Below are 19,228 nucleotides of genomic sequence, written 5' to 3' on the forward strand. Positions count from 1 at the left end.
TATGTCCTATGATACAGGTATGGCAAAAATCCTGTGTGAAAAATTCCGTGACGATGCGTTGAGGGTCTTTATATCGGGTCTCAGACGAAACCTAACAGACGTACTTTTCGCAGCAAAGCCAAAAGATTTACCGTCGGCCCTCGCTTTAGCACAAGAAGTCGAATCTAATCATGGGAGATATGCCTTTGCGCCTACTTTCGCTAAAAGCCAAGAGGATAAGGACCGTAGGCCGGTAGGAAAAGGGCCAGCAGGAAGGGCACCTCAGGAAGCAGACGTCCAGGTTCTCAGCGGCAAAAATCCGCATTATAGTAAACAACAATATAAGGCACAGGTCCACTCAGACCAAAACGCCTATAAGCACAGCAATAGTAACGTCTTTAAGACGAAACCTATGGAGGTCGATCCCTCCCTTTCGAAAATAATTCCACCCAATCACGCGCAAGCCTCCCAAAATAGAAGGCCTGCTTCATCCGAACGGTCAGGTGGCCCGAAGAAGCAGCAGAGGCTTCATCATACCACGCAAAGTGTGGAAAGTGGCCCTCAGTCCTATGACCACACTGCCGCCAGCGCGGCGCGAGCGATCGATGATGACGTCAGTTGCGATTACGATTCCGACGCCATCAATTTTTTAGGGGAAAATCCCTGCTACCTTTCATCAGACGAAGAGTAGCAGGGATAGAGATGAAGTTCCTCATCGACACCGGGGCGTCCAAAAACTTTATCCGGCCCCACAAGGTGTTAAAAGGTGTCCGCCCAGTGGAATCACCGTTTTCAATCCACTCAATTCATGGCGGGACTATAATAACAAAGAAATGCTTCGTCTCACTATTTAATATAAAGGCCACGTTCTTTATACTACCAGACTTGTCGTCCATTGATGGGATAATCGGCCACGACCTGTTAAAACAGGCAGGGGCATCTCTTTGCTTAGCTTCTGGTCAGCTCAAATGGGGCACAGAGGTTGAGAATATTTCGTTCCAAAAATGCCCTGATGTCAACTTCACTAACGCGGATTGCTCAGATGCACCGCCCTTGGTAAAAAATGCGTTCTTGGAAATGCTCAAAAGTAGGAGTAAAGCTTTCGCAGACCCTGACGAAGCTTTACCCTACAACACTTCGGTGGTAGCCACCATCAGAACAGAGAGCGAAGATCCAATTTGTGCTAAGTTATACCCGTTCCCCATGGGAGCAGCGGACTTCGTCAATAGGGAGATCCGAGACCTGCTAAAAAATGGTATAATCCAAAAGTCGGCCTCTCCTTACAATAACCCGATATGGGTCGTAGATAAGAAGGGTATTTATGAGGCGGGCAATAGAAATTTGCGACTGGTCTTAGACTTTCGCAAGCTTAACGAGAGGACAATTCTCGATGATACTTGGTAACTTTGGCAAAGCCAAGTACTTTTCGACGCTGGATCTAAAATCCGGCTATCATCAAATTATTCTCGCAGAGAAAGACCACGAGAAATCTTGCTTTTCCGTAAACGGGGGAAAATACGAATTTCGAAGGCTCCCATTTGGCCTGAAAAATGCCGCCAGTATTTTTCAAAGAACTATTGACGATATTCTGCGAGAGCAAATCGGCAAGTTCTGCTACGTCTACGTAGACAATGTCATCATTTTTTCTGAGGATGAAAACTCTCATCTTAGGCATGTGGATTGGGTTCTTAAGAGCCTATACGATGCAAACATGAGAGTATCCACCAAAAAATCACGTTTTTTTAAGAAAAGCGTAAATTTCCTTGGGTTCATCGTCACCAGTAGTGGCACCACAACAGACCCGGAAAAAGTAAAGGCTATGAAGGAGTTCCCCGAGCCAAAGAATGTATTTGAGGTAAGGTCATTCCTAGGTCTTGCAAGCTACTACAGGTGCTTTATAAAAGACTTCGCAACGATTGCCAGACCTATCTCAGAAATCCTGAAAGGAGGGAATGGAAGTGTATCCAGGTACAGATCCAGAAATATTCCAGTGCAGTTTTTTGAAGCACAGCAGCAGGCTTTTTATAAATTGGGCAACATATTAGCGTCTGAAGATGTCATGCTAAGATATCTGGACTATAAAAAGGCATTCGATCTAACGACGGATGCCTCAGCCTATGGAATTACTGCGGTGCTCTCTCAAGAGGGTCGACCTATCACAATGCTTTCGAGAACATTGAAGGATAGGGAGGTAAACTACGCCACCAATGAAAGGGAACTTTTGGCCATTGTTTGGGCACTTGGAAAATTACGACATTACCTATATGCAGTAAAGGACATAAATATCTACACCGACCACCAGCCGTTAACGTTCTCGGTATCGGAATCAAATCCCAATTCCAAAATCAAAAGGTGGAAGGCGCGCATAGACGAAGCCGGCGCAAAAGTTTTTTACAAACCCGGCAAAGAGAATTTAGTTGCTGATGCGCTATCAAGACAGCAACTGAACGCCATGGAAACGCAAGATGCTGAGTCTTGCGTGGGGACAATTCACAGTGAGATATCACTAACTCACGCCATAGAAACAACCGACAAGCCGCTTAACTGCTTCCAGAACCAAATTGTTCTAGAAGAGGCGCGCTTCTTGCTAAAACGCAGTTTCGTACTCTTTGGAAACAAGAGACGACACGTAATCAGCTTTCCTCACGGGCAGACATTACTCGATGAACTCGCAGGCACAATAGTCCCCAAAGGTGTGAATGCAATACATTTTGCACAAGTTTTGGCACGATGAAAGAAGAGAAATCCTTACGGCCGAACATAATAGGGCCCATAGAGTAGCCCAAGAAAATGTAAAGCAGGTGCTCACTGAGTACTACTTCCCAAAAATCGCTAAATTAGCTAACGAAATTGTCGCTAACTGCAAAACGTGCGCTAAGGCATAACCCGAGGAAGCAAGAGTTAGGCGAAACAGCGATCCCTTCTCATGTGGGAGAAATGTTACACATAGACATTTTTTCCACGGATAAAAAATACTTTCTCACCTGCATAGACAAGATCTCAAAGTTTGCCGTAGTACAACCGGTTGCTTCCAGAACAATCGAGGATTTAAAAACAGTCTACTACAGCTCATGAATTTCTTACCGAATGCGAGGACAATTTACTGTGACAATGAACCATCACTAAATTCACATACGATTTCGACTATGCTAAGTGATCACTTCGGTGTTGCCATTGCAAATGCACCACCTCTGCACAGCGTGGAGAGAGTTGTGAAAGCAGAGAGTGCGGTCGCGTTTTTAATTCGCTCCGTCTATTTTCCAAAGTTTTCAGCAAAAACCCGAAGGAACAGCCGGCTATCCGGCCTGAAGCATCTGGACACATACCTCGACGTCAGCTGGTGGCCAGGAGGTCGTGGACGGCATCCAGGAACAACCCGGGACTTTGTCCCCACCAGGTTTGGCGGCCAGGCAGGGGCCGGTCGTTGGCGAGGGAGGGGAGGCATCTTTTTCTTTTTCCTCTTCCTTATCTCCACTCGTTGTTTGGTTTAGTTGTTGCCAAATTTTCCACTCGCGCTTTTTGTTCGTAAACACTAAATCAGTGGTAAAAAGCGCTTGTGCGACCAGCTGATCGTAGTGTGCGAAAGGGGCTGCGGGTGCCATAGCAGCAAGCTTCGGACAGGGTGCAGGCGAAGCACATAAGTGCGTGCCTTGGGCGGTATTTTCTCGCGGGAAATTATAAATAAAAAACTTCTAAACCTTATCACTAAGATTTTTTCCTTTTATATTAAATAATTGATCAAAGTCCGATCACTGCGGGCAAAGGCCCAAATTTTAGTGCAGTACCGGTGAATTCCCCAGGCGGGGATATGGTGGGTAGGGGACCGGGGCACAACCCCCTGGAGCTAGCCTAGGAGTTGGACAGGTGGTGGGCGGTAATGTGATGGCGAGATCGCCAGAAAAAAGGGCGGAGAGCATCGGCAAGCAGCCTGGCACCCACCCAATAGTAGAGAAAGGCAGCCCCGAATAAATGCGAGGGGAAGGGCGCTACTGGAGAGCTTCGCCGCACTTGAGCTAGTACTGCTGAACTCTGGAACAAACAGATGTTGTTCGAGGACCTCTCTACAAACGGATCAGCAGACGAAAGGGCAAACCGCATCGCAGATTACACCAAGGTAGCCTGTGATGCATCTATGCAGAGGAAGGGGAAACTCCCATCAAGGAAAAGACCAGCATACTGGTGGAACCAATCCATTGCGGAAGCCAGGAAAGAATGCCATAGAGCAAGACGCGCATACCAACGAGCAAGAGGAAGACTCGAATTTAGGGCACTTCAGATATATTACAGGGAAAAAAGACGAGCCCTGGAAAAACTAATAAAAGAAAGCAAACGCAGGTGTTTTAATAATATATGCGAAGAAATAGGCTCCAACCCTTGGGGCTTCGCATATAAACTCGTCACAAAACGGCTTCAGGCATTTAGTAGACCGTCGCCGACATGCCCAGTCTTCCTAAAAAGGGTAGTAGAAACACTATTCCCTGAGCAAGAGGGTATGGCGCGTATAGCACAGATCGTAGACACGAGAAGCATTAAGCTCACAAGTCCTGAGGAAGTCCTTGAGGTTCTTAAGACAATAAAGGACGATAAGGCACCGGGACCCGATGAAATCCCGAATAAAGTATTAAAAATAGCCATAAAAGCAAACACAAAATAGTATGTTGACCCGTATAATGCATGCCTAACAGAAGGTGTGTTCCCTAGTCGCTGGAAAACTCAGCGGTTGGTACTCATACCAAAGGGGGACAAGGCAGCGGAGGAGCCTTCCTCGTATAGGCCACTCTGTATGCTGGATACGGTGGGCAAAATTCTTGAAAGAATTATCCACTCCCGGATAGAAAGTGCCCTTGTCGGAACCAACGGCCTCTCTGAGATGCAGTATGGTTTTCGAAAGGGACTATCCACAATCGATGCCATTGTTAACCTGTGTGAGATCGCAGACAAAGCCATTGAGGGAAAAAGGTGGTTGTACGGCACTAAGCAGTATTGCATAGCGGCAACATTGGATGTTAAAAATGCATTCAACTCCGCTAGCTGACACCACATACTAAATGCACTAAGCAAACTTAATGTCCCGGTGTACATACAGCGAGTAATAGCGAGCTTCTTCGAAGGTCGCCTGCTCCTGTGCGAAACAGAATCAGGGAAATCGACTCACAGGGTCACCGGGGGAGTCCCCCAAAGATCAGTCCTAGGCCCTTTGTTGTGGAATGTCATGTACGACGAGATCCTTAGGATCACGATGCCCGAAGGGGCACGACTCATTGGTTTCGCGGATGACGTAGCCATAGTAGTTACGGCCAAGAAACTCCCAGACGCGGAAAGAATCTGCAATGAAGCTGGGGAACGAGCAAGCGCATGGCTCGACTCTAAGGGTCTCGCCTTGGCAGCTCATAAAACCGAAGCAGTCCTGTTAAGTAGCAGGCAGAAAGTGGAAACGGCCACTATTAAAATTGGAGAAGCCACCATAAAATCTCGCCCAAGCTTAAAATACTTGGGGGTCATGATCGACCACCGGCTTTCTTTCAAAGAGCATCTAGCGTACGCTAGTGGCAAGGCAGGCAGAACCGCGGCAGCAATTTCGAGAATTATGGCGAACACTCGTGGGCCGAGGCAACCAGGACGTAGATTACTGGTTAGCGTTGTCACATCGACGCTGATGTACGCTGCTCCCATATGGGCCCGAGCCACAAAAAATGGGAGTTATTTGCAGGAGAGTGATTCCGTACAGAAACTGTGTGCCCTGAGGGTTTTGCTGTGCGTTCCGCACGGTATCCCATGACGCGGAATGGACCATGGACCGATGGACCTGCTAGCAGTGGAGTCAGTGGGTATCCGCGCAGGTAGCACAGGGGTGGAAACTGTCGAATCCCTACGAAAAAGGTGCAGACAAGTCACCAATGCAAAGTAGCAGGAGAGGTGGGCAAATAGCAGCAAAGGACATAAGCTTATCCCAGAACTACAGAGATGGCTGGGAAGGAAGCATGGACATGTGGACTTTTACTTAACGCAACTGCTGACAGGACATGGATGCCTTAAATACTACTTGAATAGGTTTAAGCATGAACGTTATCCGCACTGCCCACTCTGCGAGTCGGATAATGAAGACGCAGAGCACGTATTTTTTGTCTGTGTGAGAGTTTTAAAATGAACGTCGAGATCTGAGCATAAGGGTTGGGAGGACGCCAGCCGTTTGTAACCTGGTGGAAATTATGCTTGAATCAGAAGTAAATTGGTCCGCTGTATGTAACATGGCCACAATAATTCTTAAAAAACTGCGCATCGCAGAAAGACTGCGAAATTCCAATAGGATAGTAGCCCTTAGGGCATTCCCCCCCGGCGAAGTAATACCTAACGGCGGTACCGCCGGGGAAGCGGGGAGGGGGTGGAGTTTTTACTGGGTTAGAGTCCCAGACTTCGGTAAGCTAGCTTTAAACCACCACTAACAAAAAAAAAAAAAAAAACCTCTGCACAGCGTCTCAAATGGTCAAGTGGAGTGCTTTCACAGCACTCTTCTTGAGCTGGCAAGATGTCTGAAAATCAATAAAGGCATAAGTGACACCGTGGAGGTGATTCTGTTAGCCACCACAAAGTACATATAAGAAATCAAACCACTCAGTCATCAACAAGAGGCTAGCTGACGTTATACAGGGTGAGGAAGAAGACATGCAGCGACAGTTTGTGACAAAATTAAAAGCGCCCAAAACGTACTTAGGACCAGGGAAAACGCTTCGTGGCAGAACAGGGTTTTCGAAGTTGGCGACAAAGTTCTTGTGGACTTCACAAGTCCAGAAGACTTGTCAACAAGCTAACGCCACTATGTATGTGAAGAAAAAATCGTTAAAGCGGACCTGGGGACCATGGTCCTCGTTAAGGGGAGGGTGGTCCACAAGGACAACCTAAAGTAACATTTATAGCTACTTGGCATTAGTTATAAGATCCATCTTTGAGCCTAAGATTTATCATTTAAGACATTCCTTTTGTTGGTGGGAAGCCTTTGCATGAGTAAAACAGAAAGTAAAATGTACCCATTCCATTTAGCAAGTTCAGTCTTGCCATCCTCCTTTCCCTATCCTTGGCGTCGGCGCACATTACCGACTTTTCTCAAGCCAAGTACTTTCCAGTTGTGGAGGGCCGCATTCTAGTATGGGAGGGAATCACCCACTCTTCTAATCTTTCGGAATTCAGACGAGTTGTGGAAAAGACCGCAGGCATGAGCGACTTGTTTCCACGGTCGCACATGAAGATGCTTCTGAATGCGGCCATCGATCACCTTCGGGACCTACTGTACTTATTAGGAGTGCACCACAGAGTGGCAAGAAGTCTAGACTTCATAGGGTCTATACTTAAGGTTGTAGCAGGAACTCCAGATGCTAATGATTTGGAAAGAATTAAATTTACGGAATCTCAGTTAGTAAAATCGAATAACAGACAGATAGAAATAAATAACAAAGTTCGAAATCAAATTAATCTACTAACAGTTACAGTTAACCAAATTCTGAATGTGGCAAAAAAATAAGAAATTAACACCGAACATTTATACGAAACTCTTCTTCCTCGTAATAGATTGTTAATGATCGAATTGCAAAATTTAATGCTCGCCATTGCATTGGCTTTAGCCATATTGTCAGCCCTAACATATTAGACCATGCAGATTTAGAATCAGTTTGGCTGGAAGACCCTACCAACACTCCCATTAGCAATATCCGTTGCGTCCGTAAAAATACTTCAATCTACCAATGTCTTGTACTTTATAATAAAATTTCCTGTAATAAAGTTTGTATGTAGGAAGGTCACCATTTTCCCAGTCGCCACCATGATGTGATCGTACGGATGAAGAACAACGTCGTTGCGGAATGTGATGGAAGAGTCCATCAAGTTGAAAACTGCACCGCGACACCTGGTGCTACATTCTGTCAGCTTCACGCAGGAGGTGTTGCGCATTGCGATACCCAACCGAGCGACTTGCACTCGGTCACTCAAGTGAATGAAGACTATCATAATTAATGACTGTTTAGCGCAGGTTCGGGTTGACAATGACCCGGATGTTTCCTTACGTGGCACGTATCTCATAACATTCAACGATCGTGTTCATCAACCACGACAACATCCGGATAAGGAATCCGGGAGTGGCAAGCTCTCCTTTGTTGAACATAACCGGCATAAACGAGATTTTGAGCGATACCCAACCGAGCGACTTGCACTCGGTCACTCAAGTGAATGAAGACTATCATAATTAATGACTGTTTAGCGCAGGTTCGGGTTGACAATGACCCGGATGTTTCCTTACGTGGCACGTATCTCATAACATTCAACGATCGTGTTCATCAACCACGACAACATCCGGATAAGGAATCCGGGAGTGGCAAGCTCTCCTTTGTTGAACATAACCGGCATAAACGAGATTTTGAGCCTCCCTTACCTTCATCGCCTCAATGAACATAACTTGAGGTTCATCCAGAAAGTGAGAGAAGAGGTCAACAACACCCAAACGTATCAGGTTTCGCTAATCGTAGTAGCGATATGTTGTGCTCTGATCTGTATTTTGCTCACCTGCCAGCGAGTCATTAACGCAAAGAAATCAGCAGCCCAATTGAGGGAGGTAATCGCTGAGATAGGGTCGGCCGAGGGCGACCTAAATCTTGAAGGGGGAGTAGTTAACTAAGTTAACAGGACAATGAGTCCGCGACCATGCATCGGATTCTTTGCGGACCCAGCATTGTACTGTTTGCATCCCCATAGATGCAACTCTGCATATTTACGTAGCCGCTGTAAGAAAACCTTTTGTTAGCTTTAAGTTTATACTCCTGTATTCAGCTCTGATTTTATGAAGCGAGCGAGCGGTTCCTCCTCGTAATAAATACAATTAAACTCAACTCAATTTTGTTTCTCTGTGGCAGCTCCGCTCCACATAACAATTAGTAAATATCTAAATATATTGACATATATTAATTTATACACAAAAAAAAAGGTTAGAAACACATAATGATAACAGAAAAGAAAAACAATATCATGTAGGACAGGTAGTTTATGAAAAGAAACATGGGGAAAGAAATAAACTTAAAACTAGATATAAAAAAAAAGTAGTTAAGGAAAATTGACCTAACAAAATAAGAATCAACAGTAGAAATAGAATTATTCACAAAGATAATATAAAATTCTAAATATTTATATATTACTTTTGTTACCTTTTCCAGAAAATTTTTTATCACATGCTCATACTACACCTTATTATATTTACAAAATCTGAAATAATTGACTATACAAGTCACGAGTATCTTTTATTCAAGGACAATAAAGACGTATTGACATATGATTCATACGCAGACTTATTCCACGTAACTAACTTAAGTTTTTATAAAGAAATAATAAAATTGGAATCAGATAATATAAAAAGGGATACTAATATAAGATCACAATGGGAAATTAGATATGATTTAGAAGTAATCGAATTAATTTTATCACAATTAATTTCAACTAGATTAAAAAAGGGAATAAATGAGTTGGGCATTGTGTGGAAACAAATCAAAATTAAACTAAACTTCAGCTTCCGTTCGAAGCACAATAAATTGCGCCTTCTGCGTTCCAATTGTGCGTTCCAATCGGTCTGCATAATTGAATTTCACCACAGTTTCATCTCAAGCTTTTAATCTAAACATAAATTGAAGTTCTAAAAGTTCAAAAAGAAAAGCTCCTGGCCGAGGTTCATTGGATTTGGTTCAAGATTAGAGTAGGCAGTCCGAAGTTGATGGAGACCGCGATCGGTTGATAATAATAAAGAAGTATGAGAAGTGAATAAAAATAATTGTGTTAATAATTTTCTATAAAGGTCTTTCACCAAAATATATTTACAAATAAAAAATTAATTTTTTTATTTAATTTTTCCGGCTGGCCAGAGACCACAGACAAACCTCTTAACTGCTTTAGAAACAAAATTAATTTGGAAGAAGCGGACCAACCAAGATTTCATAGTCTTCGGAAATAGAACTCGCCATATCATCAATTTTAATAAGAAAGACTTGCTTATTGAATCCGTTAAAGAGGTCATCAACGCCAACGTTGTGAACGCGATTAACTGTGATTTCCCTACCCTGGCTCGCATCCAGCATGCCTTGAGGCAGGAATTACCTGCGACCAAGTTCTGGCATTGTAACACCTTCGTCAGTGACATAACCAACGCTAATGAACAGTTGGAAATCACTAACACCGAGCACAATCGCGCCCATAGGGCCCAGGAGAACGCAAAACAAATTCTCCGGAATTATTTGCTTCCCAAACATGTCAAAATTAGCTAGCGAAGTGGTCGCAAATTGCAAGGTCTGCAATAAAGCCAAATACGACCGCCATCCCAAGAAACAGGAATTGGGAACTACGCCTATCCCATCATACGTTAGGGAAATGTTGCATATTGACATTTTTTCGACCGACAAAAAATTTTTCTTAACTTGCATTGATAAATTTTTCAAATTCGCTTTCGTACAGCCCTTGATTTCTAGGGCAATAATAGATGTACGAGCATTTATTCTTCCTAGTTCCTAGTTCGTAAATTTTTACCATAACACCAAGACCATATACTGCGGCAATGAGGCCTCCTTTAACTCGGAGACAATCACATCATTGCTGAAAAACCAATACAGCATCGACGTTGTCAATGCGCCACCGCTACACAGTAGCTCCAATGACCAAGTTGAGCGATTTCACAGTACCCTGGCGGAAATTGCCAGATGCCTCAAAATTTATTAAAAATTTGAGGATACTGTGGAACTAATATTGAGGTCTACTATAGAATACAACAGGTCGCTACATTCGGTCACAGAGTCTAGGCCGGTAGAGGTCATCCACGCCAGCAGCGATGAGATGAAGCTGGCAATTAAAGCCAAGATGGACAAAGCACAGCAATCCAAACTAGACAGGGTTAATCCTTCGAGGCAAAACAGAGTCTTCGAAGTCGGTGAAAGGGTACACCTTCGCAACAACAAAAGATTAGAGAGCCAATTGTCACCGCTTTATTCAGAAGAGCGTTTAGAAGCAGATCTGGGAACATCTGTTCTCATTAGGGGGAGGGTAGTCCATAAGGACAACATTAGGTAGGCATTCCACCTGCCACATTCTCCCTTATATTAAAACCCACTCTTTGCTGTAATTCCCACAGGCTCGCCATTATATCCATCATACTGCTGTCCACCGCGAGCGAGAATCACCGATTTCTCGCACCCTAAATACATCCCGGTGCTAGATAGCAATGTTTTAATATGGGAACAGTACGGCGTGGTCAGGCACTCGACAAATCTGTCCGAGTTTGCCAGCATAATTGACTCCACAGTCAAAAGGCTGGAACTGTTCCCACAGTCCCATATGAGGAAGCTGCTGGAAGTGGACATTGAGCATGCCCAGAACCTTTTGGGGGAACTTAAGATACACCATAGAATGGCCAGGAGCCTTGATTTTTTGGGCTCAGTCCTTAAGGTCGAGGCGGGTACACCCGGCGCGGACGATCTAATTAGAATTAACACCAATCAAGCGTCACTTATCGAGGCTAATAATAGACAAGTTATAATTAACACAGAGACATAAAAACACATCAATCTACTCACAGACACAGTAAACAAGATCCTCAGGGAGAAGAGGGACGGGCTTGTTGACTCAGGCCATTTGTATGAAACACTCCTTGCCAGGAATAGAATGTTGATATCCGAAATCCAAAATTGTATGATCACCATCACACTTGCTAAAAATAATATCATCAATCCTACTATTTTCAATCACAATGACCTAAAGGCTATTTTTGACGAACAGCTCACGGAAGTCCCAATAGTTAGACTTATGGATGTATCTAAGATTACAATTTTTCAAAATAATGTTCTTGTCCACGTTATAAAGCAGTATCCTAGAGTTAAGCGTATTTGTAAAAAAGTCCTGCTCTTCCCTGTCGCACACTACCATACTATGCTACAAATAGAAGACAACATCGTGGTGGAATGTGATGACGGAATCCTAGCAGTCTCCGATTGCACTTCTACCAACTTGGCCACATTTAGCAAAAAAGCGTCTCACGACACCTGTGCCAGGCAATTACATGCAGGCTACATGCCGGACGCGGCCCAGCAATCTGGAACCCGTTACAATTGTGGACGACGGAGTAATTATCGTTAATGAGAAACTAACGAGGATTACCATCGATGACGGTCCCACAACAACCATATTAGGGACCCACCTCATCACCTTCGAGAGAAAGACGGTGATCAAGGACTCCGTATATTTGAACCTCAACTACTCAGTGAATATGAGCCCGGGTATTGCGGCCTCCCCCTTACTTAACATCACGGGACACGATCACATACTGAGTCTGCCACTGCTACAGCGGATGAATGAGCATAACCTGCGTTTAATGCAGGAGCTCCGAGATGATGAGTCGGCTGGAGGTTCCCCGAGGATTTGGTTCGCAGCAGAAGTTGCCGTCAGCCGGCTTGGTCCTGCTCCAACAACACTGCAGGCGCAAACGAGAGGCAGCCCAGCTACAAAAGTCCATCGACGAACTGGCTGTCACCGAGGACGGCGTCTAATTTAAGGGGGGAGTAGTTAACAACCAACTCCCAGCTTAGGCTGAGCAGGCCAATTCTTATTTCCTTTATTAATATTAATCATTTATCAATGTTTATCATTTTCTAGTATTAATAATTTTTTATTATTATTACACTTTTCTCTCATGCATGGTCCACCCTAAATTGGGTCCACCTTATTGGCCCGAGAGCTGAGCCAGCACATTGTATCATTCCGAGCCGTGGCTACTTTTCATTGGCTGACAGCGATCGTATGACTTCTGCAGAATGTGCAAGGTCAGCGGTCTGCCACGGGCATCTGGCTTTGCATGAGCTTTTGTTAAATCTTAAGTTTCAGTTTTAATTTGGATTTAAAATAAAGAGCACTAGCTCGATTATAAAACTCCGGCCTTGCCGTTACATTTATTCTGATTATTGAATTTGTTTATCGTGCCTTATGGGTCGTAACAACGGAGATAAGTATCTCCCACCGTAAACTTCGGAAGACGGAAGGGAGTCGAAGCGACCACCCGACTCTCCAGTGGCTGTCAACCTTGGTGATCACCACTACTCAACCAGCGGCAGTAAACTACTGCCGGCCCCCCACGGATATTTAACCAACCGGATCTACCCCTGCCACGGAGGAACCGCCAGCTGGCCCAGCCAATTAAATAATTTCTACACTACGTGACAATCCTATTCAAGCAGGACATTCAAAAACCTTGGCCAAGGTCAAAAGAAACTGCTATTGAAAGGAATGAGTAAATATATAACCCAGTACATACGTGATTGTCAAAATACCTTGTTGCCATACCAATTTACCAATTTTTTTCAAGAAAAGCGTTAGCTTTTTAGGGCTTATAGTCACCAATAACGGTGCAGCGACAGACAGAAAAAGGTAAAAGCCATTGGAGAATTTCCAGAACCCAAAAATGTTTTTGAGGTAAGGTCTTTTCTAGGTCTGGCCAGCTATTATAGATGCTTCATCAAAGACTTTGCATCAATAACGAGACGCATTTTAAACATACTGAAAGGGGAAAATGGAAGTGTTGGTAAGCATAGATCTAGGAACATTCAGGTACAATTTTCCGAGTGCAGTGCTGTCCCAAGAAGGACGCCTCATAACTATGATCTCTAGGACATTAAGTGACAGGGAGGTTAACTATACCACCATTGTTTGAAGAAAAAACTGTGAAAGCGGACCACAGTCCTTATTAAGGGGAGGGTGGTCCACATGGATAACCTTAGGTAGGTTAAGCATAACCATGTTATCGGTCGCCTGGTAATTTTTCATTCTTTTATTACTTTTATCCCTAGCCACTTGGCGTACATTTTTTATTACTTTTATTTTTTATCGTGCTCCTTTTTCCATGATTTTCCATTGTTGATGGTCGAATTTTGGTATGGGAGGAATTCACATTTGTAGAACACTTAGCGAATCTCTCAGAATATAGGCGCCTATTGGAAGAGACTGACGGAATGACGCATGCACGACCTGCTCGACTCGTTGAGCATCCATCATGGAGTAGTCAGGAGCTTAGACTTCCTGGGGACGGCGTTGACGGTAGTGGCGGAAACGACAGACGCTGAAGAATTTAATGAATTCCAACTAATAAATACAATCAATAGAATTTCCACAACAGTCAATCAACTCCTGAGGTCGACAAAAGAATTTCAAATTGAAACGGGACACCTATTCGAGATGTTACTAACTCGAAATAGGATGATCGCAATGGAGCCAAAGTTAATGTCGTTAGCCCTAGCATATTAGACCATGCAGACCTGGAAAGTGTGTGGATGGCAGAGCCCACCGAGACCGCGATTAATGAAGTTTTGCCCGTAGTATTCCGTTAAAATTATTAAATTTCCTAAAATTAAGTTAGCCTGCAACAAAATTACCGTTTTCCCCGTTTCCCATCACGACACCATGCTCAGGCTGGAAGAGAACGTAATAGCGGAATGCGACGGGGAGATCTACACAGTGAAGAATTGTTCCATCACACCACTAGCTACGTTTGGCCAGCTGCCGCTAAGATCGTGCGCTCAAGAACTCCACGCTTGAAGCACTGCAAAGTGACCTGCATGCCGTTACATACATTGACGATGGGATTGTCATTGTAAATGATCGCCCGGCTCGCGTGAGTTTGGACAATGGCTTATCACCTATACCGAGAGAGCCACGCTTAACGAAACCCGATTTGTCAACCATGACACAGCCCAGAAAAAGGCTCCAGGAGTAGCCAGCTTACCTTCCCTGAATGTCACCTTGGAGCGAAACGTACTCAGTCTTCACCGTTTAAGCGGTTAATGACTATCGGTCTAATCAGATGGTACTGCCATGGTTGATCGGCTTGACCTATCGGCGAGTCACCCAGGCCAGAAGAAGAACGGCCCAGCTAAAGAGAGGATTACCCATATAGGGTCGGCCGAGGGCGGTCTCATTCCTGAGAGGTTAGTAGTTGACTAGTAGTTGACATCCACGTACGAGCATCGGCCAGCCACCCGCCCGTCTACAACCCATTGCTACTGCTCTGGGCCTCTGTTAAGAGGTCTGATTTAGTGTAGTTTAATTTACATAAAATACGTAGATCAGAGCATACAGGCAGTATCGGAAGAACATATGTACGAGTTTGTGGAATTTAAAGCGATAATGAATATAACAGACTTAATATTTTCAATAAAACTACCGATCTTTAAAATAGGATCGTATTCTGTGCATAGAATTATATCATTATCTATGAATAAGTCAGACCGGAATATGTAATAATTAATAACAAATAAATTTATAAATAAAAAAAGAAATCAGAAAATAAATATTTGTAAGAAGTCGCATTTTTTGCCCAAGTTGATAAAAGGGCGCCGCGCTTAACAAGCACGTGCTTGGTGTCGTTGGGCCACTTGTTTGTACTGTTTGAAGTGCATCAATGTCCATATAAAAAAAAACTACAACATTGTAAATGGACTTATGATGAACTTATCAGCAGGAAGAAAGAGGACTGCGAGGCAAGAGATGCAGGGCTCATAGCTAGGATAACTTAAGCATTTACTCACGGAGGTCCCCCACCGAAATCCCGCAGCCGCACACTTACAACGGCCGGCCAAAGTTACCGCCTCAGCACTTACTTACTTTGTTGGCAATCAAAAATGCTAAACACCAACAACCAAATATACGGCTGCAACTGGTCCGATTTTAGGTCCATTCCTATATTATATATTTTTTGTTGGCCACCTGGGCTAATGAGAGGATGTAGACGATAAATGTGTTGGGCGCTTGTTTTTTGCTTTCTCCCACCCCTATTCTTTTTCGTAGCACTTGGAAATAGTGACGGCTCGCTGCCCCGAGATGGTGATTCGGAACCGGTGACCCCATTCGCGTCTTAAAAAGCGGACTCTGGTACGTTCATGCTGGAGAACAAACTGGACTAGGGTCGGGGGTAGGCGGCGGTCAGGCGTGTCGACTTGCCATGCTGGAGGAGCTACGACCCAGAGGTCCTCACTCAGAGCCTCCTCTGCACCGGGAAATTCCCGAAAATCCTCCAGTCCCCATTCCGTGTCTTCGGTCTCTGATGGAGCTGTCCCTGGCTGTCTTCCGAGGGCTGTCGGTGAGATTGTACGCCCTAAGTTCGATCGGAGTAGACGGGTGGAGGTATGCAACCCTTGGGCCACGAAAAATGGCGAGACTTGTGCCCTAGGTGACACTGTCCGCGGTGTAGTCGTGTTTAAGATTTCTCCTCCTTGAGTTACTGGCAATGTCACATTAGGTACTGGGCGCCACGACTCCGAACGATCGCGCCCGGGTGCTTGCATAGGTAGACTGCGCACCGTATCTTGTTGTTCCACATCGTGCTGGTCCGTATCACTACTCGGTAAAAGCGATCCATGGAGGATCGCTCGGCCTTCATCAAGCACTGCGGGCAGTGGTGGCCCTTCTAGGAACTCTGGACCGGGGTACTGTATATCTTCCATCGGGAGAAGTGTGGAATCAGGAGCTGCTAGGAGCAGGACATCATCGACATCGTTGGGAGTGCTCTCGGATCGGGACTCCAGCCGGAGTAGGCTATCCAGGTAGTCTTCAAAGTCCTCAACTGTTGCCCTGCGACCATCGCCTCCTTCGGATGAATCGTCGGACGATGACGAGTCGGTCTCTTCGGTCTCTTGAACCTCTTCAACATCACTTTCTGGTGTGATGTGTGGCTTGATTTGGGAGCGCACCCAGGATGTTACCGACCAGTGAGCCGAGACCGTTCCAGGTGTGACGTTGTCCTCGACGTTCAACATCGCCAACCGCTCTACAGTCAGTGTGGTTCTCTCGCTGAAAACTTCGGCGTAGGAGTTTTCTATCGGTGACATCTGATCCTGGCGCACGAAAGGTTCCGTTGAGACCGATTCGTCTTCTTGCAAACTGCTCACCGAGCTTGTTAACTGATCATCATCTTCATCGCTTAGCGATGGTATTTCACTCCCAGTGGAGCTGCATCGTGGTGGTGTGGTGCTGTCCGAATCCGATAACAGGACGGAGCTGCTGCTACTGATGTCGCTCGATAAATCCCCATCATAGTCGATAGATTGATAATGGCCGTCCTGGTTCATCCTAGGAATGTATTGGAAAAGGAAAAATTTATATCGGTCAAAATAAACCAAATAAAAATACCTCTTAACGAGGTAAAAATAAAGGGACGATCGAACCTACATACAAAAGTTCTGATATCAATTTCTGTGACGAAAGTGTAATATACGATCTACTAAATAAATACACTTTCTTAATTTTTTACTTTCGTAACGCATAATTTAAATCAAACAACTAAGCAATGGCATATTGAATTCAGCGTGGCGAAACTGCAAATACTTCCCAAGATACGGGTATAAAAAATTTGGCTATTTATAGCTGTTTCCCCGACAAACTATCTAATTTTTCCAAAAGTTGTAATCTTGTTTAAATTTAGCTGTTTAGCATCATCCTAAATATTCAAAACATTCAAATAGAGTTTGGATACGTACAAAAAAGGTCAATGCTCAGGAAGTGTGGGATGCTCTGAACTGGTAAATGTGGCCATTTTTGTTGATTAAGAACTTTGACATGGGTATTTTTACAAGGTGTCGTACGCCAAAAATGGAGCTATCACAAGGGCTGCTCCCTAAAATTTTATTTTATTTTTAGTTGGAGCCGTTAGAAAGCCGAAACAAAAAACTCTGGCCAATAATTTTTAAACGGTGGTATTTAGACAACTCGTGATTAACATGCGCACATAGTTCATTCTAACGACGTATAGCACAAGCCTGTAGCTTCAGTACTCTATAATTTACGGGAGTTCAAAATGTAGATAAAGCTGTTTTAACGCCAAACTAGCTAGTTTTTTTTTTTTAAGTGGTAGAACTAATGTTTCTTATATTGAGCTTTTCAACATCGTCTAGAATTTTCAGGACTCTAAAATAACGTTTTGGGACAAAGTGACATGTCAGTTTGACAAACAAAATACAATTTTCAATTTGAAAGGACCACGAAAATCTTGATTTACGTATTTTGAACGGAGCATCTGTTTTGACGGTTGAGGTGACATTCGACGCATATTTTAATTAGGTGGATCCCCCCGGCCCCAACAGATCAAATTTTCGAAATTGTAACTTTTACACTATTATCACTTTTTCTCCCACACCAATTAATTTTTTTAAGTTTTGCAATACCTTTCGAAATACCAGTCGAAACAATCGGACGATTACTGTAGATTTTCATTTTTTCGTGTATTGTACTATGCGCACTTATCGAATCCCTACTGTACTTATATACAGCACCAAGACATACATAATTTATATGTGACACTTTGTTGCAGTGTTATTGTAAACATCCCAATTCATGTGCATGTGTAACATGATCACATATATGCGCTATGAACTTAAAGTGCTGACCACGCGTTTCCTCGCTGGCCGTCGCACTTTTACATACATAACAAAGAGCGCGCATAACACATTCCTTCCGCCAATATATAACATATATATGTATACATAATGCAGCCGCTCCGCTGCTGGCTTTACCGGAAGCTTAGCCTAAGCATGATTTTTTACAAAACAGATATTGTCCAACAATTGGAGAGACACGTACATGTTGCTCCAAAATAAAGATCACAATACTGAACCAATGTATTTTGCATAATAAAGAGCTTAATCTAACGTTATGGTATTGCAATAATCCCACATGGCGACCGTGACAGCGGTCTTGTAAGACCAAGGACAGAAGTAGCATCAACAACAACAGCGGCATCGGCAAAAGAAACATTTCACCATAAAACTGATGGACAACAAGAGAAAACCCACATCTGAGTGAGTAGAGTTGAGTAATGGGCAAGCAGCTCGGTGGTATAAACCACAAAATAAATAAAAGAATAGTCAAACTAAAGTGGCTAATATACAAACAATCGCCATCGCCTGCATGGTCTACAGCCCAGAAGTTACAAACTGAGCTTGACCATCTTATAGAGACCCTACGTGTGAAAAAATAAGCCTCTCACCCTAACTCGCCAGATTATAATAATCAAATAAGGAACTTGTTAAAAACAAAACCCATTCACATACCAGCAGTACTGCCGAAACTAAAGAATAGGTGTCCTGTTGACTGCGAGGGACCGCTATTCTCACCACATTGCGTTGCGACGTGCAACCAGAAGGATCAATAGCCTGTGCCAACCCAGCATCGGCAACGCGACGCACATCAAGCTGGC

At 44.1% G+C, this 19,228-nt stretch overlaps 2 protein-coding genes across 3 annotated transcripts in view; both read right to left on the reverse strand.

Moving 5' to 3' along the window:
• LOC127012490 (uncharacterized) overlaps positions 1–19,228 on the reverse strand; it is a 62,695-nt gene that overhangs the window by 39,137 nt on the left and 4,330 nt on the right. The gene's annotated exons all lie outside the window — the stretch shown is intronic.
• Positions 15,687–19,228, reverse strand: part of LOC108028875 (uncharacterized) — a 151,403-nt gene continuing 147,861 nt past the window's right edge. The window contains exon 2 of one of the 2 annotated variants that reach the window (XM_050890440.1): positions 15,687–17,106. In XM_050890440.1, the coding sequence (XP_050746397.1) occupies positions 15,810–17,105 (1,296 nt within the window). In that variant the 5' untranslated portion in view covers position 17,106 and the 3' untranslated portion in view covers positions 15,687–15,809. The remainder of the gene's footprint in view (positions 17,107–19,228) is intronic. The other variant, XM_050890439.1, reaches the window with a different exon arrangement.

Source organism: Drosophila biarmipes, chromosome X (genome assembly GCF_025231255.1).
Source record: "Drosophila biarmipes strain raj3 chromosome X, RU_DBia_V1.1, whole genome shotgun sequence".
Lineage (NCBI taxonomy): Eukaryota > Metazoa > Arthropoda > Insecta > Diptera > Drosophilidae > Drosophila > Drosophila biarmipes.